We start from the raw sequence: 25,941 nt of genomic DNA, 5'->3' as shown, positions 1-25,941 counted from the left end.
CTCTGTGCACCTTTCATCCAAGCTACTCAATACTGCCCCTGCAGCCATAAGAAGTGAAGTGGTAATAAACTGTGGAGAGATTTCAGGAGATAATCCAGATATTGTGTGTAAGGTATGTGTGTAAGTGTGTTGGAATGGACTTTTGATCAGCTTTGCCCTTGATTGGATAAGAGGGACATTTAGAAAGCTATGACACTGTGTAATATATAACCTAATGTACATGGTTTTTTGGTCAGAGCTCTCTCGAGAATAAATGCTATTGATTAATTTGGTGGCTGGTTTATGCAAATAAGGATCTTACAAATTCTTAGAAACGGACAAATTGTTTGCTTTATTATAATTAAATTGGTTAATGAACATATAGGAAACAAATTCCTTCATCAGCTCTACAGTGAACTAAAAAAATAAGAACTAGCCAAGACAGCAGTAGACAAGGCATATTGACAGAGAGAGGCATAAAGAAATCACAGGTGTTGATCAGGAGAGCTAAGACAACAACGTGTAAATGGCGATGAATGGGCACAGCGGGTCAGTTAGGTACATACAGGACCTGAGTTCGAGGCTGAGGCCGGCAGGTAAACAAAATGAGGTACCGAGGTATTGAAACTGTCCAGGGGGCACCAGCTGTGTAGCCAAGTGATCATAGGGTCAAAAGAGCAGCAGTAGGTGAGTCAGGGTGCCGTTCAGTAGTCACTACTACGCTAGGCGAGCAGGGGACACAGCGTTCCCAAAAGCTAGAGGGCCGGGGCTAGCAGATGGTTCTGAGGGCGACATCATAACAGAATAGCCTGTTGAGACCACATCGGGCGATCACGTCGGCGGTCTAGTGGTGATGGATCGGCAGGGCTCCGTGTCGACAAAGGGTCCAGGCCAATTGGCAAAATATGTATTGTAGCCCTATAATTAGCTGGTATATGGGCTTAGCTCGAGGCTAGCTCAAGGCTAACTGGTGCTTACATCAAGACAGAGGCGTTAGCTAACAGTAGCCAATCGTTTGCAACTAGCTAGCTGCGATGATCTTGTGTAATGATCCAGAGCGGCAGGAATCCGGTGATGTGTTAGAGAGAAGCAATCCCATATGCTCTGGGTTGATATCTCGCTGTGCAGACTGGCAGGTGTTGTCCGAGCTAAGGCTGGCTGGTGACCAAGCTAAAGGTGAAGACTGCTAGCCGTGGCTAACAAAGACTTGTAGCTAGTTAGCTGGCTAGCTCCTAATGGAGGTTCCAGTTATAAGGAATAAAAATAGCAGATCTGTACCACATTGGGTGAGGTGGGTTGCAGGAAAGTATATTTAGTTTGTAGATAGAAAGTGAGATTAAGATATATATGGAAAAAAACATCTATTTACACAGGATAAGACAAAGACAAACACACACGTCCAACTGCTACGCCATCTTGGAATGTATCTCTTGACTTGCTATGTCTTGTCTCCCAACCTCTCTATTTGCCATCTTTCTCTACTAGTCTTTTATAATATTATTAGTTTGTGTAGCAGACACCCTTGCCCGCAGTGAATTGCACCTCTATCCTGCTTTTAGCATTATTTTATCTATTCCTACTATTTAGTCTTTCAAAACTGCTGAGCGAGGACAACATTGTGCTTTTACCTGAGGGCACGATATGCATTCTCTCTCCCTCTAGCTCTTTTTGAATCTGTCAAATTGCCAATTGAGTGAATTTGATCTGTTGCTTTCCACTTACCCTGGCATGCGAATGAGGGATGAAAGGTGTCTGGTATGAGTCAGAATAGAGGGGGATGAGGGAGAGATGGAAGGAGGATGAAGTTGCAAATTGGCTATGCCCTAAAGTGTGACCCATAAAATGGATTGGTGTGACCTCAGCAATATAAGACAGATGACTGCAACAGATGTCTGCCGTTTTTATATAGAACTCAATGTGAACTGGTTGTGTAGGAACCTCATGCTATTCAAAGCTTCTTGGCTGGTTCCTTAGGTAGTGCATTTGATTGTCAGTCAACCATCAGCCTGCTGTGTGTCCTAAACATCGTTCTCTTGTGCAACGAGTGTGTGCAAGGACGACTCATCACCTAAGAATGGGTGGATATTTCACACCCAGTCTTCCGGGATCTGTTACATGATTTGCAGCAGCAGGTGATGTTATCAGCTGGAAAGCAGTTATGAGTCATTGTTTCTGGGAGAGTAACCTACCCTGTCCTCTCGAACGTGTTTTGTTTTAAATGCAGTTTCTGTGGTAATTATGTGTTTACCATTGACTGTGATGGGCTTATGTTTGTATTGAAACAGTTTTGAAACCGTCCCACTCAGTTCGATGTTGAACTCTTGTGTTAATACGTATTTGGCTGCTGCTCTTATCAACTTACCTACATAAGAATTTCTGCCAGCTGGTACAACTCAACAGCCAATAAGAGTGGAATTCAGACCAGCCTTCAGCTTTAAGCCTGGCTCAGTCTGTACTGTGGTCTAGTAAGACACAGACACTCTGTACTCTAAGATGGCGCTGGAATGTAGAACCAACTAGCTCAAGCCTAGTTCATAGTCCTACAGGTTCTAGTTTTCTCCTGTCGAGTGCTGCAAGGAGAGACCTAGTTAAGCTGCAGCTGGCCCAGAACAGAGCGGCACGTTTTGCTCTTCATTGTAATCAGAGGGCTGATATAAATACTATGCATGCCAGTCTCTCTTGGCTAATAGTTGAGGAGAGACTGACTGCATCATTTTTTTTTAATAAGAAATATTAATGTGTTAAATTCCAAATTCTTTGCATAGTCAACTTACACACAGCTCTGACACACACGCTTACCCCACCAGACATGCCACCAGGGGTCTTTTCACAGTCCCCAAATCCAGAAATAATTTCAAGAAACCATACAGTATTATATAGAGCCGTTATCACATGGAACTCCCTTCCATCTCATTTTGCTCAAATAAACAGCAAATCTGGTTGAAAGAAAAGAGATAAAGCAACCCCTCACAGCACAACGCCTCTCCCCTGTTTGGCCAAGTTAGTTTGTGTATTTATTGATATGTAGGGTACGTGTTCCTTTTTTAAATTGATGTAGTTCTGTCTTTGATCTGTTCTTGTCTATGAATGTCATGTTTTGTGTGGACCCCGGGAAGAGTAGCTGATGCTTTCGCAATAGCTAATGGGGATCCTAATAAAATACCAAATTCAGTAACATTACTGTTGGAGACATACTGTAGAGTTAGTTAGGGCCTAGCCTATAGAGGAAATGTTTCCCTTTTTAACCAATAGGGCAGCACATTCAGTAGGCCTATTTTATCATTTTCTTTCCCCCTTGCCTTCATTTTCTGTCTTGTTATAAGTGTCATGCCACTCACCTCTCCCTCTCCAGATGATGAGGTGGACTTGCAGCAGAGTACGACAGGGAGTGAGGGGGGGAACTCATCAGGTGGAACCCCTCCCTCCAAACGCAAGGGCAAGTTCTCCAGCTTCGGGAATATGTTCAAGCCCTGGAAGTGGAGGAAGAAGAAGAGCAGTGAGACGTTTCTGGAAACCTCAATAGGTACATCCCCTTTAGAAGTAGTCAAATTGATGGATGGATTGTACATCATTGTAAGGACGTGTTGAAGTTGAACATTTTCTTATATCTTACTGATTCTGAACAAGACTGTGCTAACCCGATGAGCTAAAGCCTAGACGTTACCTTTTAAGAGAGCTCAGGTCTTCATCGTCTCAGACAAGGTTACCCATCAAGCCACCTCTGTTACGTGGAAATTAAACATATTTGTTTACTTTCAGTGTTGGAGAGGAAGATCTCAGTAAGGAGACCTCGTCAGGAGCTGATCGACAGAGGAGTGCTGAAAGAACTCCCAGAGAATGGTATGCAGACTAGCGCCCGTGTCCACAAAGCCTGTCAGTAGGAGTGCTGGTCTAGGATCAGGCCTTTTGATCATAATTTAAAAAAAGATTAAATGGACAGATCCTAGATCAGCACTCCCTACTCATAGATGCTTTGTGGATACCGGCCCTGATCATAGTGGAGTAGACAAAGACCTACATAGATACTAGTAGCCTATAATTTATCAACGGGAAACAAAACTAATAGTAGGGTAACACTTTTAGAGAATGCTGAGATGTAGAGAATATCTTTGCTGACCTCAAATTCCTTATCAGAATGTATTTCTGTGTGACAGAGGGCAACGATGTGAACCATTCCAAAGGTCTGGTGGTGAAGAATGGCCAGCCAGTACCTATGGATGTTGACCGGGTCTCAGAGTCAGGGATCAAGGTGTCCCGGGGGGAGGCAGGCCCAGGGCTTAACCCCACCTGGCTACCCCAGGGAGAGGACGCACAGCGGGGCAGCGTCCCTTCAGACGACCCCCGGAGCAGGAGCCGGGTGCCCTCTGACGCCTCGCGCTCCAACCGAGCCCCACTGGACGTAGACTCACACGCCAGGCTATCGGTCATAGATCTGGAGAGACGGAGTAGACTGCCGTCTGACATGTCAGAGAGGAGAGGAGGGTCACTACTGAGAGGACCTGCTCCGGAGGAGGGGAGGCAACGGAAAGAGGATAAAGAGGACAAAAGAGAGGAGAGGAGAGACGGGAAAGAGGACAAGAGAGAGGAGAGGAGAGACGGGAAAGAGGACAAGAGAGAGGAGAGGAGAGACGGGAAAGAGGACAAGAGAGAGGAGAGGAGAGACGGGAAAGAGGACAAGAGAGAGGAGAGGAGAGACGGGAAAGAGGTCAAGAGAGAGGAGAGGAGAGACGGGAAAGAGGACAAGAGAGAGGAGAGGAGAGACGGGAAAGAGGACAAGAGAGAGGAGAGGAGAGACGGGAAAGAGGACAAGAGCGAGGAGAGGAGAGATGGGAAAGAGGACAAGAGAGAGGAGAGGAGAGATGGGAAAGAGGACAAGAGAGAGGAGAGGAGAGATGGGAAGGAGGAGAGGAGAGATGGGAAGGAGGAGAGGAGAGATGGGAAGGAGGAGAGGAGAGATGGGAAGGAGGAGAGGAGAGATGGGAAGGAGGAGAGGAGAGATGGGAAGGAGGAGAGGAGAGATGGGAAGGAGGAGAGGAGAGATGGGAAGGAGGAGAGGAGAGATGGGAAGGAGGAGAGGAGAGATGGGAAGGAGGAGAGGAGAGATGGGAAGGAGGAGAGGAGAGATGGGAAGGAGGAGAGGAGAGGTCCTCGTGATGAGAGGGAGGAGAGGGAAAGAAAGGATCGGTGGGAGAGGGAAGAGAGGGAAAGAAAGGATCGGTGGGAGAGGGAAGAGAGCGACAACAGGGAAAAGAGAGACTGTAGAGAGGAGAGGGAAAGGAGGGACAGAGATGATCGAGAGAAGAGAGAAGAGGGGGAGAAGGAGGAGAGGAGAGGAGAAAAAGATGACAGAAGAGAGGGAAAAGAGAGAAGAGATCGTGAGAAAAGAGACGACAGGAGAGATGACCGGGAAAGAAAAGATGACCGGTACAAGATAATCGTTCGTGAAAAGCCAGACGAAAGGGGGGAGGAGAGGGATAGGAAGAGGAGTCCTCCTAGGGCTGCTAAACCAGAGACCCTCTTGAGACCTATAGAAGTGTGTCGTCCTGTGGTCAGACTTCACTCTGAGATGGAGCTAAGGCAGAGTCTCCAGAAGACCTCAGAGGACCTCCGTAGCAGGGTCCGCCCTGCCTCTGAGGCTTACCGCGGGAGCACCCTGCCCAGGTACATGCCATCTGAGGAGACCAAAGGAGGGGAGACCCGCGGACGAGCAGGTAAGAAACAGCCTGTGGCTTAAAATTCAATGCTTTCGCTTGTATGTCTGAAGGTTGCTCTGAAGTTGTTGAAGTTTAACAATTCTTAGTGGAACGAAGCTTCGTTCCACCCACTTTATTGGACACTTTGCAAGTGCAATGTGTTACTGTCTGCTTGTTGAGTGTCTAGGAGATTCTGTTTTGTATATCTGGTAACCCTGTGAATCTCCTTGTTCTCAGCCCTGTGAAAGGTGTGAGGACTTGACCAGAATCCGTCTTTAGTTAATCTGTTAAGAAGCTGCTTATTGTCCAACGTTGAGTTGCAGCTTATCTCAGCTCTGTGTTCTATGTGCTCAGCACTGTACAGTAACAGTGTGCTTGTTGTGGTTGCACTTTGAGCCCCGGGACCAGGGGGAATAGAAACTCCTATTGTCCTCCTGACCTCTCCCCCTCTCTCTGTGTGTGTGTCCTGTGCCTGTCTGTAGAGTCCACTGGTGTCCGCTTCGCCCCTGGCCACACCCCAGATCCTGACTCCACCCGTGACTCCTCCCGTAGAGAGCCGCCTCCTACTAAACAGGCCATGCTCCCTCCTAAGAGCCACCCCACTATCACCACCTCCACTGAGCCTGTCCGGACCTCCACCCCACCCTCCTCCTCTACCTCCCCTGCTGTAGCGGTGGCCAAGCCCGCCAGGACTGTCTCCCTGGTCATCAGTGATGACCCTCCTCCCACCCACTCCAACCCTGTTCCCCTTGTACGGTCCAGCCAGGTACCCCCCTCCTCCACCACGGGGGAATCGGCCACTCCTCCACCCGTACCCCCCCATGCCAAGCAGCCACCTGTACCCCCACCCAAACCCACCAACCGCAACAGCAACCCTGCTCTGCTTGGTGAGTTTACCCTGCCTCTGCTTGGTGAGTTTACCCTGCCTCTGCTTGGTGAGTTTACCCTGCCTCTGCTTGGTGAGTTTACCCTGCCTCTGCTTGGTGAGTTTACCCTGCCTCTGCTTGGTGAGTTTACCCTGCCTCTGCTTGGTGAGTTTACCCTGCCTCTGCTTGGTGAGTTTACCCTGCCTCTGCTTGGTGAGTTTACCCTGCCTCTGCTTGGTGAGTTTACCCTGCCTCTGCTTCCTGTTTGTACTGCTGTTTCACTCCATAAAGTACTGCGTTTAATTGTACTACGTGAGTTTATGGATGAGTTAAGTTCTGTACCCTTCAAGTAAAGTGTTGCAATTATGTTTGACCTTTTTGAACCCAAAGCAATGAGACCTGTTTTTAAGTGTATTTTTCTGTGTAATGGTTAGTCTCGATGCGTACTGAAACGCAGGGTGTTCTATACAGTACCTCACCCTTTTTCTCCTGGATTTGCTCAAATCCTGCGTCCTCTCGTCTTGTCGCCTCCTTTTGAAAAAGGTCAAAGGTAATCGAGGAGAGGGAATGTGGATGAAAATGCTCTTGTATGAAATGACTCGCCTTCTCCACTCGCTCGTCATCAGGCAAATTACGTTTACAGGGGTGGATCCCAAAATTTGTGTAAAGTGATAAAAACAAATTAAGTTAGTTATGCAAGACATTTTCAATAGCATATCGTTCTTACAATAGCATATCTCCTTCCAAGAAAACAACAGCTGATTCAAAGGGGATGTGACAGATTTCAAAACTGCCGCAAAGGTCTCCGGTAGGAGACACTTGTGCTTCCTCGCCAAAAGGAGGCTATCGAGGAGGGGAGAACCATCTTCCGTTTGCCTATTAGCAAATTGACACACTCCTCAACCACTCTTCAGTTTCCGGCTCACTGAAAAGGCCCTAGTCTGCATTTTCAGTGTACATCAAGACACTCTCCAAAGAGAGGGGCAGGGGGTTTGTCTTTGTTGCGTTTATGCAAGCACAACATACACACACACATTGCCACACTGGCACTCCTCCGACAGGCTGGAAGTGACTCCGGAGCGTCCAGTGCTCTGATTGGCTGCCTCAGTGTTCTGTGTCTTCTGACCCAGCATGCTGCAGCTGCCCTAGGTCGGAGCCCATCCCAACAGTCAATGTAGTAACAGTTGTTGTGACGCAATTAGAAAATTCCTATGCCGTTCTGAAGGTTTGGTCCTCATAGATGCGTTACTCCATTTCACACTCACTCAGCATTCATACAGCGGACATCTGCTGAACATAAAGTTGTGTACAGCAGAAATGAAAGTATTTATCATTTGGATCTCCTCTCTGATAGGCTTTCAGAGTCTGTATTCTGATTGGCTGCTACAGTGACACACTGACACACACCTCACGGTTCAGTTCTTCCGACTCAGCAAGTCCTGCAGCTGCTGCTGTTTTCCCTCCATGTCTCCTGGCTAATCCCAGTGGTTATATCATATACACAGAGTGTACAAAACATTAGGAACACCTGCTCTTTCCATGACAGACTGACCAGGGGAAAGCTTTGATCCCTTATTGATGTCACATGTTAAATCCACTTCAATGAGTGTAAATCAAGGGGAGGAGACGGGTTAAGTAATGATTTTTAAGCCTTGGGACAATTGAGACATGGATTGTGTATGTGTGCCATTCAGAGGGTGAATGGGCAAGACAAAAGATTAAAGTGTCTTTTGAACAGGTTATGGTAGTAGGTGCCAGGGGCACTGGTTTGAGTGTGTCAAGAACTGCACCGCTGCAGGGTTTTTCACGCTCAACAGTTTCCCGTGTTAATCAAGAATGTTCCACCACCCAAAGGACATCCAGACAACTTGACACAACTGTGGGAAGTGTTGGAGTCAATATGGGCAAGCGTCCCTGTGGCATGCATTCGACACCTTGCAGAGCCCAAGCCCCTACGAATTGAGGCTGTTCTGAGGGAAAAGGTGTTCCTAATGTTTTGTACATGCAGTGTATATAACCCTGTCATTGGTCATATTGCAAACATACTTTCTCTGTTGGAGAACAGTGGTTTATGTGTCATCACAATATGTACATACAATAGGTCTACATCCTCACCAGACAATCATGTATTTATCTGGCAGCTTTCTATCCTTAGAGGCTAAATATTAGATTTAGTATGATATTGAGGTAACAATCTGCCTAGCTGTGCAACAGTGACCAGTTATTCAGTGTCCCGCACCTTCAAGCAGCCTGCTGAAGGCGTTGACCTCTGACCTCCCTCATCTCTGTCAGTGTCCACATTGAACAGTGCCTCCAGGGTCCAAGGTCCCCTTTCACCTCACTACTGTACTAGCTGGAGAAGGCAGGGGGAGCTGGGCCTGTACCTTTCCCTGCCCACCTACCTCCACCGCCGACGGGCTGAACAAGCCTGCTCAGGTACCCTGTCCTGAGGGGCGCAACCCAAGCCTGCCATGCTGTGACGCTGTCCTTCTGAATAACCATAACCGCTTCACAGCACGTTTTGTTGCCCACCACCAAGTCTAATGCCGGTGTCTATAACAACTGAATAACTGTTACCCATTCTGCCCATAGCCCATGGTGTGAAGCACCACCAGCCTGGATCGATGGTCCCCCACTACTTCATTCATTGCATGTCGGATTGAGTTGTTGCTGAACTGACTGAACTAACTTGACTTAGCTGGAATGAAAACAATGCATGGAAGTTAACTGCCAGGCAGTGTGCCCCAGCTTGTTGGATGACTTCGATGAACGGTCAGGAGAGACTGCGGAGACGTGTGAAATGACTTCAAAATAATGGATTCGCACTAATAAAATTTATTTTCTGGTTGTTTTCAAATGAATCAGGCTTGAATCCTGCTGTGAATGATTTCCATCTAAACCATAGGGTTAGATGTGTACCGTTCTGCTAATATCCGGGCCTGATTTCATCATGCTTTTTAAATATGTTCCATCTATCCACTGGTAAATCATGCATTGTGCCTTCATGAAACTAAACAAGTCATGATATTCCTTTAACCAGTTTGCTTGAGTGTGAATGTGATTCCTTTTATATTTCAGATTAGTTTCACTCTTTCTCTGTCAGTTCTGTTCTCTGTGTCTACTGCGTGTCAGTCCTTGTAAATGACTAATATTCATTGTTGTGTGTTTTGTTCCATAGCGGAGCTCTCTCAGGCTGGCAGTGGTATCATTGTTGTTCCTGCCCCCACCAGGCGCTCTCCTCCCACTCCGCCCAAGAGGATGACCCCCGTCACCAAGCACCAATCTGGCGACCCGCCCCCTGAGCCGGAGACCTCGGGCCCCTCTGGTTCTGTCCCAGTCCCCATACCTACTGTCTCTGTACCCCCCAGCACAGCCCGAGACGGCACCAGGGACACCCTCAGAGCAGTAGGGTTCCAACTACCCACCTCTGACCCTGCACCAGCACCCCGACCTCTGTCCCATATACCTACGTCCACTCCCAGCTCCCACCCCCACTTACCGCTCCCCAACCCTGCCTCCGCCCCCCCCCCGGTCCCACTCCCCTTCCCTCAGAAGGACCCTCCCAGCCCCACCACAGAGCCGCCCAGCCACCCCCCAGCCTCAGTCCCAGCCATCCCCCTTCACATCCTGATCCAGCGGGCCCTGTGCTCCCCCAGCCCGGCTCAGGCTAAGCCAGATGGGTCCCAGAGAGCCCACTCCATGCTGTTTGAGTCCCCCCCAGAGTTCCTCACTGAGGCTGGAGGCCGACGCTCCCTACCCGTTACCATAGAACCCCTCAGACTGTGAGTATACTACTCTATCATACTTCCATAATGTCACAGCATATCTATTAACCACAGTACAAACGGGAACAATATTTACGCTGAGCTAAAAACGTGACTTTGATCATTGCAATAGAAAAAGACATGTACAGTTGAAGTCAGAAATGTACATACACCTTAGCCAAATACATTTAAACTCAGATTTGTACAATTCCTGACATTTAATCCTAGTACAAAATCCCTGTTTTAGGGCAGTTAAGATCACCACTTTATTTTAAGAATGTGAAATGTCAGAATAATACTAGAGAGAATGATTTATTTCAGCTCGTATTTCTTTCATCACATTCCCAGTGGGTCAGAAGTTTACATACAGTCAATTGGTATTTGGTAGCATTGCCTTTACATTGTTTAACTTGTGTCAAATGTTTTGGCTTGCCTTCCACAAGCTTCCCACAATAAGTTGGGTGAATTTTAGCCCATTCCTCCTGACAGAACTGGTGTAGCTGAGTCAGGTTTGTAGGCCTGCTTGCTTGCACACGCTGTTTCAGTTCTGCCCACACGTTTTCTATGGGATTGAGGTCAGGGCTTTGTGATGGCTCTCCAATACCTTGACTTTGTTGTACTTAAGCCATTTTGTCACAACTTTTTGGTAGTTTGCCTGCGGCCATTGTCCATTTGGAAGACCCATTTGCAAGCTTTAACTTCCTGACTGATGTCTTGATGTTGCTTAAATAAACCACATAATTTTCCTTTCTCATGAAGACATCTATTTTGTGAAGTGCACCAGTCCCTCTTGCAGCACAGCACCCCCACAACATGATGTTGCCACCCCCGTGCTTCACAGTTGGGATGGTGTTCTTCTGCTTGCAAGCATCCCCCTTTTTCCTCCAAACATAATGATGGACGTTATGGCCAAACAGTTCTATTTTTTGTTTAATCAGATCAGAGAACATTTCTCCAAAAAGTAAGATCTTTGTCCCTATGTACAGTTGCAAACCGTAGTCTGGCTTTTTTATGGTGGTTTTGGAGCAGTGGCTTCTTCCTTGCTGAGCGGCCTTTCAGGTTATGTCGATATAGGACTTGTTTTCCTGTGGATATAGATACTTTTGTACCTGTTTCCTCCAGCATCTTCACAAGGTCCTTTGCTGTTGTTCTGGGATTGATTTGCACTTTTTGCACCAAACTTATGTTCATCTCTAGTAGACAGAACGCGTCTCCTTCCTGAGCTGTATGACGGCTGCGTGGTCCCATGGTGTTTATACTTGCGTACAATTGTTTGTACAGATGAAAGTGGTACCTTCAGGCGTTTGGAAATTGCTCCCAAGGATGAACCAGCCCTGTGGAGGTCTACATTTTTTTTCCCGAGGTCTTGGCTGATTTACCCTGATTTCTTCTGAGTTTGAAGGTAGGCCTTGAAATACATCCACAGGTACACCTCCAATTCACTCAAATGATGTCAATTAGCCCATCAGAAGATTCTAAAGCCATTACATCACTTTCTGGAATTTTCCAAGCTGTTTAAAGGGACAGTCAACTTAGTGTATGTAAACTTCTGACCCACTGGAATTGTGATACAGTGAAATAATCTGTCTGTAAACAATTGTTGGAAAAATTACTTTTCATGCACAAAGTAGATGTCCTAACCGACTTGCCAAAACTGTAGTTTGTTAACAAGAAGTTTGTGGAGTGGTTGAAAAACGAGTTTTAATAACTCCAACCTAAGTGTATGTAAACTTCAACTGTATATGCATACATCATACCCACTTGATCACTCTCTATTCAACAGTCAGATTCAATTGTTAACTTTTTTCCCTCTCTCTCCAGACCTGAGGATGATGACTTTGACATGGAGGAGGAGTTGGAGAAGCTTCATCCCAGACGGATGCTGCCCCCCAGGCAGCCTGAGCTGGAGCCCAGGAGCAGGAGGGGTCTGGTGGTCGATCCTAGGGTCAGTGTAATCCCAGAGGGCCGGGGGCCCGGAGACAGCAGTGAGGAGGATGAGGAGACAGACTCTGACGGACCCATCCTCTACAGAGATGACGATGAAGACGAGGACGACGATCCACCAAGTAAGTAGATGTGAAGTCTGATAATGCCACATGGGTCTGGTGTAGATTTAGTATGTAGATGTGAAGTCTGTTGATAATGCCACATGGGTCTGGTGTAGATTTAGTATGTAGATGTGAAGTCTGTTGATAATGCCACATGGGTCTGGTGTAGAAAAAGTATGTAGATGCGAAGTCTTTTGGTAATGCCACATGGGTCTGGTGTAGAGGTCGACCGATTTATGATTTTTCAACGTCGATACCGATTATTGGAGGAGAAAAAAAGCCGATACAGATTAATCGGACGATTAATTTAATAAAAAAAATAATATAATAATAATAAAAAATATATATACACTGCTCAAAAAAAAAAGGGAACACTTAAACAACACAATGTAACTCCAAGTCAATCACACTTCTGTGAAATCAAACTGTCCACTTAGGAAGCAACACTTATTGACAATAAATTTCACATGCTGTTGTGCAAATGGAATAGACAAAAGGTAGAAATTATAGGCAATTAGCAAGACACCCCCAATAAAGGAGTGGTTCTGCAGGTGGTGACCACAGACCACTTCTCAGTTCCTATGCTTCCTGGCTGATGTTTTGGTCACTTTTGAATGCTGGCGGTGCTTTCACTCTAGTGGTAGCATGAGACGGAGTCTACAACCCACACAAGTGGCTCAGGTAGTGCAGCTCATCCAGGATGGCACATCAATGCGAGCTGTGGCAAGAAGGTTTGCTGTGTCTGTCAGCGTAGTGTCCAGAGCATGGAGGCGCTACCAGGAGACAGGCCAGTACATCAGGAGACGTGGAGGAGGCCGTAGGAGGGCAACAACCCAGCAGCAGGACCGCTACCTCCGCCTTTGTGCAAGGAGGATTAGGAGGAGCACTGCCAGAGCCCTGCAAAATGACCTCCAGCAGGCCACAAATGTGCATGTGTCTGCTCAAATGGTCAGAAACAGACTCCATGAGGGTGGTATGAGGGCCCGACGTCCACAGGTGGGGGTTGTGCTTACAGCCCAACACCGTGCAGGACGTTTGGCATTTGCCAGAGAACACCAAGATTGGCAAATTCGCCACTGGTGCCCTGTGCTCTTCACAGATGAAAGCAGGTTCCCACACACATCTGACAGACGTGACAGAGTCTGGAGACGCCGTGGAGAACGTTCTGCTGCCTGCAACATCCTCCAGCATGACCGGTTTGGCGGTGGGTCAGTCATGGTGTGGGGTGGCATTTCTTTGTGGGGCCGCACAGCCCTCCATGTGCTCGCCAGAGGTAGCCTGACTGCCATTGGGTACCGAGATGAGATCCTCAGACCCTTTGTGAGACCATACGCTGGTGCGTTTGGCCCTGGGTTCTTTCTAATGCAAGACAATGCTAGACCTCATGTGGCTGGAGTGTGTCAGCAGTTCCTGCAAGAGGAAGGCATTGATGCTATGGACTGGCCCGCCCGTTCCCCAGACCTGAATCCAATTGAGCACATCTGGGACATCATGTCTCGCTCCATCCACCAACGCCACGTTGCACCACAGACTGTCCAGGAGTTGGCGGATGCTTTAGTCCAGGTCTGGGAGGAGATCCCTTAGGAGACCATCCGCCACCTCATCAGGAGCATGCCCAGGCATTGTAGGGAGGTCATACAGGCACGTGGAGGCCACACACACTACTGAGCCTCATTTTGACTTGTTTTAAGGACATTACATCAAAGTTGGATCAGCCTGTAGTGTGGTTTTCCACTTTAATTTTGAGTGTGACTCCAAATCCAGACCTCCATGGGTTGATAAATTTGATTTCCATTGATAATTGTTGTGTGTTTTTGTAGTCGGCACATTCAACTATGTAAAGAGAAAAGTATTTAATAAGAATGTTTCATTCATTCAGATCTAGGATGTGTAATTTTAGTGTTCCCTTTATTTTTTTGAGCAGTGTGTGTGTGTGTGTGTGTGTGTGTGTGTGTGTGTGTGTGTGTGTGTGTGTGTGTGTGTGTGTGTGTGTGTGTGTGTGTGTGTGTTTGTTTGTAATCATACACACACACATTTTTGTAATAATGACAATTGCAACAATACTGAATGAACAATGAACACTTTTATTTTAACTTAATACGTAAATACACACACACACAGCTCTGAAGTGACAATGATACTGAAGAGTCAAATACTCTCAACTGTTTGAATAAAAATAGAGTTTAAATTACCTGTGATGAATGTTGAAAACAAAAACTGTCATTTCTATATGCAGGAAATCCTATTTTAATAATGGGCATGGTAAGAATTGACGACCAAAGTGCGAGTCATAATTCCCATGACACCTAGCAAAATCTGAAAAGCGGTTCCTTCATTTAATCCATAGGATATTTTTAGATTCACTTAAAATAAGGTCTGTGTTTCGTGTAGGCTTACACCACCTTGCCAATTTTATAACTGTGTAGATATCCATAGGTCAAGGTAACTCTGATCAATATTGGCTAAATATAAGCGAAGATTAAAAAAATTGTAGTGGATTTATGAAAATATGTTGACAAACATTACCTTATCCTACTGAGATTTACACGGGTATCAAAACGCCTAGGCAGTGTAAGCCTGCACGAAACACAGACCTTATTTGAAGTAGATCAAGACATTCTCTATGGAAGACATGACCGGTAAAATAACGAAGGACCCCTTTCAAGTTCAGCCGCAAGTTATTACAGGAATTATAACGCGTCGACTGTTTCTCTCTAAACCATATACCTTTGACTAATCCGGAAACTATCACCTCGAAAACAAAACGTTTATTCTGTTCCGTATTTTATCCAACGGGTGGCATCCATGAGTCTAAATATTCCTGTTACATTGCACAACCAAAATAATTACGTAAAATTCTGGCAAATTAGTTCGCAAAGAGCCAGGCGGCCCAAACTGTTGCATATACTCTGACTCTGCGTGCAATGAACGCAAGAGAAATGACACAATTTCACCTGGTTAATATTGCCTGCTAACCTTGATTTTTTTTTAGCTAAATATGCAGGTTAAAAAATATATACTTGTGTATTGATTTTAAGAAAGGCATTGATGTTTAAGTACACATTGGAGCAATGACAGTCATTGATTGATTGTTTTTTTATAAGATAAGTTTAATGCTAGCTAGCAACTTACCTTAGCTTGCTGCATTCGCGTAACAGGCAGGATCCTCGTGGAGTGCAATTTAATCAGGTGTTAGCGCATTGGACTAGTTAACTGTAAGGTTACAAGATTAGATCCCCCGAGCTGACAAGGTTAAAAATCTTTCGTTCCCGTAATTGAAAATAAGACTGTGTTCTTAACTGACTTGCCTAGTTAAATAAAGATTAAATAAAGGTGTAAAAAAAAATACATTTAAAAAAATCGGCAAATCGGCGCCCAAAAATACCGATTTACGATTTTTTTATGAAAACTTGAAATCGGCCCTAATTTATCGGCCAAGTCTGGTGTAGATTTCAATCTCGGAAGTCAAAGTAAGTTCAGTACTATCAAGGAAGGCCCTTTCGTTATTAGTAAATACAGTATCAATAAGGGAAATTCCAAATCGATCTTTCTATTTTCTTCATTGTATGTATTTTACTACTTGCAGGTAAAGATAATCCAAATGAGAAGTGTAATCTGAGAATTTTACAATTTTCAAATGTGATGTAGAGTGAAAGTATTGTCCCATGTTACTGGAACTGTTTGTCTGCACCACCTAGGTGCCTTGGCCAGCCGTGTGACAAGGAAGGACACCCTGGCTCTGAAGCTGGAGAGACAGCAGGAGAGAGAGGAGCAGGAGGGAGGAGAAGGACAAGACGGAGTCGGCTGGCAGAGCAGGGAGCAGTGGGAGGCACTCAAGAACAAGATCGGTACCACGCTCAACAGGTAACTACATCTAGAGATCGGTGTGAGTTGGGGAGGGGGGGTGTTCCCCTACCCTAAACGTGTGTGTGTGTTGTGTGTTTCTCTAATCAGGAGGTTGAGTCAGAGACCCACAGCAGAGGAGTTGGAGCAGAGAAACATCCTTCCAGGTAACTCCCTTTCCCTCTTTCTGTCACTTCTACTTTTTCAGTCAATATCAACTTCATGCTTCATCTCCCCTCGCAGTTGGTTTAATGTCCTTCACCTTTAGATAGACAAGCATCTCTCTGGTTTTACTAGTAACCCAAAACGATCTATTACGATATATCAGTCTGTCTGCCCTATAGATGCCCCCTTGTGGTCTGTTAGAGTACTTACATACAATAAAAGCAATGACTTGATTCATGGTGCAATTTGACCATTGCACTAATTTGTTCTTGAGTCTAGCATTGGCACCAAAACGGTAGTGCCAACACTTTTTAGAATTTGATATCATATTGTCCAAAAGATATTTTCACTCATGTAGCCTACAGGTAAAGTTTTTCACATTTGTTTTCTGGTTATCTTTAGACTCTGAAAGCACTACTTACAAGCGTTGTCCTTAGACAGCTCTGTAAAAGGACTACATAATGTTCCGACTGCAGTGTATCTGAGACAATGCACTTCCTTGTCCCAGAGGGTAAAGACTGATTAAAACGACTCCCGTTACTCCTGTGCTGTGAAGACGCCAGGAAAAGCTCAGGGCCCGGAGTGCTAGTCTAGGATCAGGTCCCCCCCTGAACATATAATTATATTGATTATGATCTAAAAAGGAAAAACTGATTCTTGATCATCACTCCTATTCTGATACGCTTAGTGAGTATGGGCCCTGGTCCAGTCTATAATTTTCTCTCTGACTAGAGGCATGTTTTTGTTCTGTCTCTGATGGGATGGAATGTCTTGTCTTATTGTAGCCAGGAACGAAGCTGATATCAGGGCAGAGCGGAGCGAGATCAAACGCAGACTCACCAGAAAGGTTAGCCTGACTCTCTCACACACACACCTAACACAAACACTGCAGAATTGAGACGCATTTAGATACAGTACACCAACGTGCATACACACACACCGGTGACAAAGCAATTGTACACGGATATACAAATAAAACACTGAAATGTAACTAACCAGAGTTAATCATTTTTGTTCAACATTCACTCAGTGTGTTTTCTCTCTACCTCCCCCCAGCTCTCCCAGAGGCCCACCATAGCAGAGCTTCAGGCCAGGAAGATCCTGCGTTTCCATGAGTACGTAGAGTGTACCACGACTCAAGACTACGACCGCCGTGCAGACAAACCTTGGACCAAGCTCACTCCCTCCGACAAGGTGAGTCGCAGTTAAGCGACTAACCAAATACATTGTAGATTGTAAAAGATTGGTAAAAAATGGTAAGAGTGCTCTTCAACTATAGTATAGAGTGATAAATCTTTAAAATCTTTACCTTTGTCCTGTGGTTCTTTACTTAACCATTTCAGCAGGGTTCCAGACATACAGTTGAAGTCGGAAGTTTACATGCACCTTAGCCAAATACATTTAAACTCAGTTTTTCACAATTCCTGACAATAAATCCTAGTAAACATCCCCTGTCTTAGGTCAGTTAGGATCACCACTTTATTTTAAGAATGTGAAATATCAGAATAATAGTAGAGAATTATTTCAACTTTTATTTCTTTCATCATGTTCCCAGTGGGTCAGAAGTTTCCATACACTTAATTAGTATTTGGTAGCATTGACTTTAAATTGTTTAACTTGGGGCAAACGTATTGGGTCGCTTCCCATAATAGGTTGGGTGAATTTTGGCCCATTCCTCTTGACAAAGCTGGTGTAACGAAGTCCTGTTTGTAGGCCTCTTTGCTCACACAAGCTTTTTCAGTTTTGCCCACACATTTTCTATAGGATTGAGGTCAGGGCTTTGTGATGGCCACTCCAATACCTTGACTTTGTTGTCCTTAAGCCATTTTGCCACAACTTTGGAAGTATGCTTCGGGTTGTCCATTTTGAAGACCCATTTGCGACCAAGCTTTAACTTCCCGACTGATGTCTTGATGTTGCTTCAATATATCAACAATTTTCCATCCTCATGAAGCCATCTATTTTGTGAAGTGCACCAGTCCCTCCTGCAGCACAGCACCCCCACAACATGATGCTGCCACCCCCGTGCTTCACGGTTGGGATGGTGTTCTTCGGCTTGCAAGCCTCCCCCTTTTTCCTCCAAACATAACGATGGTCATTATGGCCAAACAGTTCTATTGTTGTTTCATCAGACCAGAGGACATTTCTCCAAAAGTACGATCTTTGTCCCCATGTGCAGTTGCAAACCGTAGTCTGGCTTTTTTATGGCGGTTTTGGAGCAGTGGCTTCTTCCTTGCTGAGCGGCCTTTCAGGTTATGTACATATAGGATTCGTTTTACTGTGGATATAGATACTTTTGTACCCGTTTTCTCCAGCATCTTCACAAGGTCCTTTGCTGCTGTTCTGGGATTGATTTGAACATTTCTTACCAAAGTAGGAGACAGGACTCTCTAGGAGACAGAACGCGTGTCCTTCCTGAGCGGTATGACGGCTGCGTGGTCCCATAGTGTTTATACTTGCGTACTATTGTTTGTACAGATGAACGTGGTACTTCAGGCGTTTGGAAATTGCTCCCAAGGATGAACCAGCCTTGTGGAGGTCCACAATTTTTTTTCTGAGGTCTTGGCTGATTTATTTTGATTTTTCTATGTCAAGCAAAGAGGCACTGAGTTTGAAGGTAGGCCTTTGAATACGTCCACAGGTACACCTCCAATTGACTCAAATTATGTCAATTAGCCTATCAGACGCTTCTAAAACCATGACATCATTTTCTGGAATTCACCAAGCTGTTTAAAGGCAAAGTCAACTTAGTGTATGTAAACTTCTGACCCACTGGAATTGTGATACAGTGAATTATAAGTGAAATAATCTGTCTGTAAACAATTGTTGTAAAAATTACTTGTCATGCACAAAGTAGAAGTTCTAACCAACTTCCCAAAACTATAGTTTGTTAACAAGAAATTTGTGTAGTGGTTGAAAAACGAGTTTTAATGATTCCAACCTAAGTGTATGTAAACTTCCAACTTCAACTGTATACTGTGTCAAACTAAAATCCCAATAATGCAATATAACCGCTGCTAAGTGGCTTTGCTGAGTTGTCCCCAGAGTATTACCTGGACCAGTTAAGCTAGGAGAAGAGGTTGAAACATAAATTATTGCGTACTTTCTGCTATTGAGGTTTAAAATCCCTGAGGGAAAAAATAGTTTGACCGTTTCTTAGATTAAAACTGAGGTCTTAAAACATTTGCTGTTTAGTTTTTTTTAAATTTGCAGGACTTTTATTGACAAGTTAAAAATCTTGAGAGGTTGATATTTATGAGTTTTGAGGTTCCAGGATTTGGATATGAGGCCGTGTTCCGTCGCAAATACGTCTGACAGCTGGAGAGAAGAACATTCTGTGGCTCCATTTTCATTTTATTCATATCCAAAAAAAACAGAATTCTGAACTGTAGGCACTGATCGTTTGATCTGTTTCTGTACTGTACATTATTCACGAGTAGACTTGCTCTAGGATGTTGCTGCCTGTACAGTACATCACATAACACCTGACTCAATCTTTGCTCTCTATTCTATTCAATCTAGGCTGCCATCCGCAAGGAACTGAACGAGTTCAAGAGCTCTGAGATGGAGGTTCACGAAGAGAGCAGGATCTATACCAGGTTAGTGTCCTATCCAACACTAATATTTTTTTTTCTTTTATTTACTCATACCCTGACCCGGGACTCCAAACAAACCAAGGTTTCTCTAAAACTCGAGAACTGTGGTTGAAAGTTGAAACCCTAGATCTTCTTAGCCAGTGCACATTATGACTTTTCTCTGTCCCCACTCCTCAGATTCCATCGGCCTTAGCTGTTCTCCCTGGCCCGACTGCAGAACAAGTGCAATACTGAGCCGGGGGGTTGCAGGACTGCAATACGGAGCACACAGACCCCTGGTGACTGCAATTTCCACAGCCCCCTGTCCTGGCACAAGCCTGTTCCTCTCCTGTAAGGAACACTGTAACAAGGGACTATGGATGTGGCCACTCAGTCTATCCAGTCATTGTTCAAACCACAGACTAGAAGTGTGGCCTATAGATAAACGACTTGCATCTAAAACCATGGACTAGGGATTTGGCCTCTTGGCCAAACCACTTACTGTTAAAACCATGGACTAGAGGTGACCTCCATCGGTCCAACCCCTTGCATATGAATCCATGGGACTACTGGTACTACTGTACTCCAGCGTTGATCTGTCGGACCAGACAACCCACAGGGAGAGCTGGAGAAGAACTAGCTGGACGAGGTATAGTGGTTTAGGCCTATTTCAGTTGCCATTTTGTAGGTTCGTTGTGCCAACACTGACTATCAGAATAGGAAGGACAAGAGGGACAGACGGCGATTGTGACAAAGGATGTCCTGTTTTGTTCCACACATCACCTCCATTCTCTGTCGTTCCCTAAAGCAAGAATGTTCCCAAGAGGCCTTTACTGTACCTGGTTTTTAGAGTTCCTTCAACACTTTGCCCTATTTTTATTTGAGAACAGAAAATAATTGTATACGTGTTGATTGTTGATCATGACGATGGTCAACATTAGTACACGGTAGTATTAATGATTTATTGTTCAACTAAATGTGATACAGAACTTTGTTAGACTACATGACGCTGGTGAAACCCTCAAACGTGTGTTTATGGGTACCCAATGGTACCGACCTTATTTCTAATGGGACAATACATTGAGTGATACGGAAACTGTATGGAGTAAATGTGAAATGGCTATAGCTTGCCTACATGTCGGTGATGGGTTTAGTTGTCCAACCACAAGACATTAGTTAAATTGAAACTCAAATGTAGTGTCTGCTAGTCAGCTATCTAGCTGTGTTACATAGACCTTATTCAGCATCGCTCCATTTTCCCAAACACAATGATGTGCATTTTAACTGTGTTCTGTTGATTATCTAAGTGATTTTGTGACAGCCCATAATATAAGCTGACTAATCGTTTGTTCAGTGTAGTAATAAGGAACCATATTGTTAAAATGGACATTTAAAGTAATGAAAAATAAGGAAGTTGTACAATTTGAAACGTTAGAACTAATATAATTTAAGACACAACCTAAAGCTTACATACACTATAATTATTTAACGGTTGGTGTTGAAAGACTGCGGCAGGAACATGGATATATTTTTACTTCACATTGTTTAATGTTACTTTGTGTATGTAGGTCATTGGTTGGCCTCAGCTGTATAGACTTATCCTGTAGATTGATTTAATTGACTTTATATTATGTCTTCCTAATGTTAACACAAATTTGTTTTTAAATGTAATTAAAGAGTTACAACAGTGCTATTTTCTAATAATGTTACAGAAATTGGTACCGAAACAGGGTTCCCTTATTTTACAGATGTTTTGTTTTTTATAAAGAGATCTTTAAAATGATTTGCAAACCTACTGTATAAATGAATGGTCAACTCGCACTCAAATTAAAATAAATGGTTTATCATCCTAAAGAATGTGGTCAACTTGTCATTATCCCAACCGCTTGCCGTTTGAAAAATCCTCCAGGTGAGGGCAGTATTATACTGTACAAGCTCTATTTTTTGGCTGCATCTTCAAACTATTCTGATAGGAAATGTCAGGGAAATGTTGTGTGTTTTGGGTCAACAATAGCCGTCAAACTATTATGAACCATCACTATCATCATACTTGCAGATGAAACGTGTAGCCTACTGTGTAGCTTAACTCTGGCAATGGAGTATTCTTGTATTCTTCAACTGTTGATACATGAGATAAACAGCCTTCCTTGATCAGACATGTTATATCATTCTGCACATCAAACCCCAAGTTAAATCGGGTCCTATTTGCTCCTCTTTACAGCCTTTGAAATGCTAATTATCAAGCCACGTAATAGACACGTTCATTGTGCCCACTCGACCATGTTAGTTCTTCTGAGCCAATTAGCTGTAGAATATTGTTATGCAAGTTTTTTAGCGAAGTGAATATCTAATACTCTTCTACTCTTTCTTTCTTTATTGCCTTTCATCTTTGCTGATGTATTCTGTTTTTATTGTTCCATTTTTTTCTTTCATTGAGTCCTTGGACTATCAATTTTGGATAATGTGTTCCACCCACAATGGCCATCAGTGGGTCCTCTCCTTACCGATACCAATGTCATTCAGAACAGCTGCACCATCGAGAGCATCTTGACTGGCTGCATCACTGCTTACTATTGCAAATACAGCACCCTCGATCGCAAAGCACTACAGAGGGTGGTGCTAGTGGCACAGTACAGCACTGGGTCCAAGCTCCCTGCCATCCAGGACCTCTATATCAGCCGGTGTCAGAGGAAGGCCCAGAAAATTTATGAAGACTTCAGCCACTCAAGCCGTAGACTGTTCACTCTGCTACCATCCGGCAAACGGTACTGGAGCATCTGCTCTTGGACCGGTTCTACCCCCAAGCCATAAGACTGCTAAATACTCATAAATATAAATATCATAAATACTCTTGAGGACAATGACATCAAGCATACAGCCAAAGCAACACTGGAATGGCTTCAGAACAAGAATTTGAAAGTCCTTGTGTGGCCCAGCCAAAGCCCAGACTTGAATCCCATTTAAAATCTTTGGGAAGACTTGAAGCTTAATGTTCACTGTTGCTCCCCATCTAACTTAACAGAGCTTGATAAACTGCAGGGAGGAATGGGAGAAAATCCACAAATCCAGATGTGCAAAGCTGATAGACACCCAAGAAGACTCAAAGCTGTAATTTCCGGCAAAGGTGGTGCTTCAAAGTATTCCTGTAATTCATTTTCAATACATTATTGTGTTTTTTAAATTTATTTTTTTAAAGTTTCACTTTGGTATTACGGGGTATTGTGTGTAGATGTAACACATATATTTTATATTTTGAATTCAGGCTGTAACAACAAAATGTGGAAAAAAGCCAGGGGTATGAATAGTATCTGAAGGCACTGTGTATATATACACACACACTACACTGACACTCCCCCCCCCCCCCCCCCCAACACACACGCGCGCATGCTGACAACACACGTTCACATTCATCATATACTGCTCCTGTTCTGTACTTTTTTATTCTTATCTATCCTATTGCCTAGTCAATTTACCTGCCTTTATGCACATGCACGGAGGATGTACTGCTTTCTGGGAACGGGCACAAATCCTCATTTGCGTGAAGAAAATACTGAGAAAAAGGGGGCGGAGGTCTGGCTGCCTTCGGAGAATTCGTAGGCGAGTGAGTAAACCTCCACTACCATCCGTTCTATTGACCAACGTGCAATCATTGGAAAATAAAATGGATGATAGACAATTAAGGCTATCCTTCCAACGGAACATTAAAAACTATCTTATGTTTCACCGAGTCTAGGCTGAACGATGACACAGAAAATATAGAGCTGGCGGGATTTTCCATGCATCGGCAGGACAGAGGAACTACGTCTGATAAGACGAGTGGTGGGGGTGTGTGTCTATTTGTCAATAACAGCTGGTGCACAATGTCTAATATTAAAGAGGTCTAGAGGTATTGCTCACCTCAGGTAGAGTACCTTATGATAAGCTGTAGACCACACGATCTACCAGGAGAGTTTATGTATATTATTCGTAGCTGTCTATTTACCACTACAAACTGATGCTGGCACTAAGAACGCACTCAACCAGCTGTATAAGGCCATAAGAAAATCATCCAGAAGTGGCGCTCCTAGTGGCCGGGGACTTTAATGCAGGCAAACTGAACTCTGTTTCACCTAATTTCTACCAGCATGTCACATGTGCAACCAGAGAGGGAAAAAAACTCTAGACCACCTTTACTCCACACACAGAGTCGCTTACAAAGCTCGCCCTCCATTTGGCAAGTCTGACATAATTCTATCCTCCTAATTCCTGCTTACAAGCAAAAACTAAATCTGGAAATACTAGTGCCTCGCTCAATACAGAAGTGGTCAGATGACATGGATGCTACGCTACAGGAATGTTTTGCTTGCACAGACTGGAATATGTTCTGGGATTCATCCAATGGCATTGGAGTATATCAGCTTCACAGTGACCGTACGTACATATCCCAACCATAAGCCATGGATTACAGGCAACATCCGCATCGAGCTAAAGGCTAGAGCTGCCGCTTTCAAGGAGTGGGACACTAATCAGGATGCTTATAAGAAATCCCACTACACCCTTAGATGAACCATCAAACAGGTAAAACGTCAATACAGGATTAAGATTGAATCCTACTACACCGGCTCGGACACTCGTCAGATGTGGCAGGCCTTGAAAACTATTACGGACTACAAAGGGAAACCCAACCATGAGCTGCCCAGTGACGCGAGCCTACCAAACGAGCTAAATGCCTTTTTATGCTCGCTTTGAGGCAAGCAACACTGAAGCATGCATGAGAGCACTAGCTGTTCCCAGACAACTGTGTGATATCGCTCTCGGTAGCGGATTTGAGGAAGACCTTTAAACAGGTCAACATTCACAAAGCCATAGGGCCAGACAGATTACCAGGATGTGTACTCAAAGCATGCGTGGCAGGTGTCTTTTCTCCCTGACCTGACACCCATGTGAGGATGCTGTTCATTGACTACAACTCAGCGTTCAACACCGTAGTGCCCACAAAGCTAATCACTAAGCTAAGGACCCTGGGACTAAACACCTCCCTCTGCAGCTGAATCCTGGTCTTCCTGACGGGCTGCCCCCAGGTTGTAAGGGTAGGCAACAACACATCCTCAACACTGGGGCCCCTCAGGGGTGCGTTCTTAGTCCCCTCCTGTACTCCCTGTTCACCCACGACTGTGTGGTCAAACACGACTCCAACACCATCGTTACGTTTGCTGACGACACAACAGTGGTAGGCCTGATTGCCAGGTCTCTGACCTCTCATCATTGTTGGTAATGTGGTGCCAGGACCACAACCTCTCCCTCAATGTGAGCAAGACAAAGGAGATGATTGTGCACAACAGGAAAAGGCGGGAGGTTTTTGATGTCTTCACTATTATTCTACGATGTAGAAAATAGTTGAAATAAAGAAAAACCCTTTAAAGAGTAGGTGTGTCCAAACTTTTGACTAGTACTGTACATCATTGGACACGACCAGGAAGTATGCCATAGGAACGTGTTGCTTTCCTATCGTATAAAAACCACACAATCTCCCTCCCCTCGTTTAGTATCTGATGAAAGGTCTTTGGAGATCCACCATGTTTTGATTAAGAAAAACAATAACAAGCCTTTAGGGGAATATAGTATTGTGGCCTTCAATATGTTCCCACTGTATTATAGCAGCGCTGTAGTGACAGCCCAATGTTTCTCCTTCTGCACCCTCTGTCCCTTCATCCCTCTCTACCTCTATCTTTCTCCTTCTGCACATATCTCTCTTCCTCTCTCTTCCCCATCTCTCTTCTCATTCTCTCCCTCTCTCTGCGCACTTCTCATTCCTGTATAATAGTATTTTCTTCATCTCATGGCTCTTAAGTGTAAGTGTATAGATAGAGGATATAGTCTGCCTGATGCACTTTACTTTGCAGGGGTATTACACAGGGAGATTTCAGAAGCCACATGAAAGCTGTGGCGAATGGACCTCTCTCTCACCATGGAGACAGGGAGTAGAATGCCTAAAATGTGCGATGGATCTGGGCTTGTGGGACTCTGAG

At 44.6% G+C, this 25,941-nt stretch overlaps 1 protein-coding gene across 5 annotated transcripts in view; it reads left to right on the top strand.

Annotated features, from left to right (window-relative positions):
* LOC129820028 (phosphatase and actin regulator 4A-like) overlaps positions 1-21,623 on the top strand; it is a 68,411-nt gene extending 46,788 nt beyond the window's left edge. For all 5 annotated transcript variants that reach the window (XM_055876825.1, XM_055876829.1, XM_055876827.1 and 2 more), the window contains 13 exons: positions 3,332-3,502; positions 3,739-3,819; positions 4,134-5,690; positions 6,155-6,559; positions 8,831-8,974; positions 9,717-10,320; positions 12,124-12,368; positions 16,049-16,214; positions 16,305-16,360; positions 17,144-17,205; positions 17,415-17,552; positions 19,881-19,957; positions 20,132-21,623. In XM_055876825.1, the coding sequence (XP_055732800.1) occupies positions 3,332-3,502; positions 3,739-3,819; positions 4,134-5,690; positions 6,155-6,559; positions 8,831-8,974; positions 9,717-10,320; positions 12,124-12,368; positions 16,049-16,214; positions 16,305-16,360; positions 17,144-17,205; positions 17,415-17,552; positions 19,881-19,957; positions 20,132-20,147 (3,722 nt within the window). In that variant the 3' untranslated portion in view covers positions 20,148-21,623. The remainder of the gene's footprint in view (positions 1-3,331; positions 3,503-3,738; positions 3,820-4,133; positions 5,691-6,154; positions 6,560-8,830; positions 8,975-9,716; positions 10,321-12,123; positions 12,369-16,048; positions 16,215-16,304; positions 16,361-17,143; positions 17,206-17,414; positions 17,553-19,880; positions 19,958-20,131) is intronic.
* The last annotated feature ends 4,318 nt before the right edge of the window (positions 21,624-25,941 follow it).

This window comes from Salvelinus fontinalis, chromosome 22, assembly GCF_029448725.1.
Source record: "Salvelinus fontinalis isolate EN_2023a chromosome 22, ASM2944872v1, whole genome shotgun sequence".
NCBI lineage: Eukaryota > Metazoa > Chordata > Actinopteri > Salmoniformes > Salmonidae > Salvelinus > Salvelinus fontinalis.
This window is presented reverse-complemented; position numbering and strand designations above follow the sequence as displayed.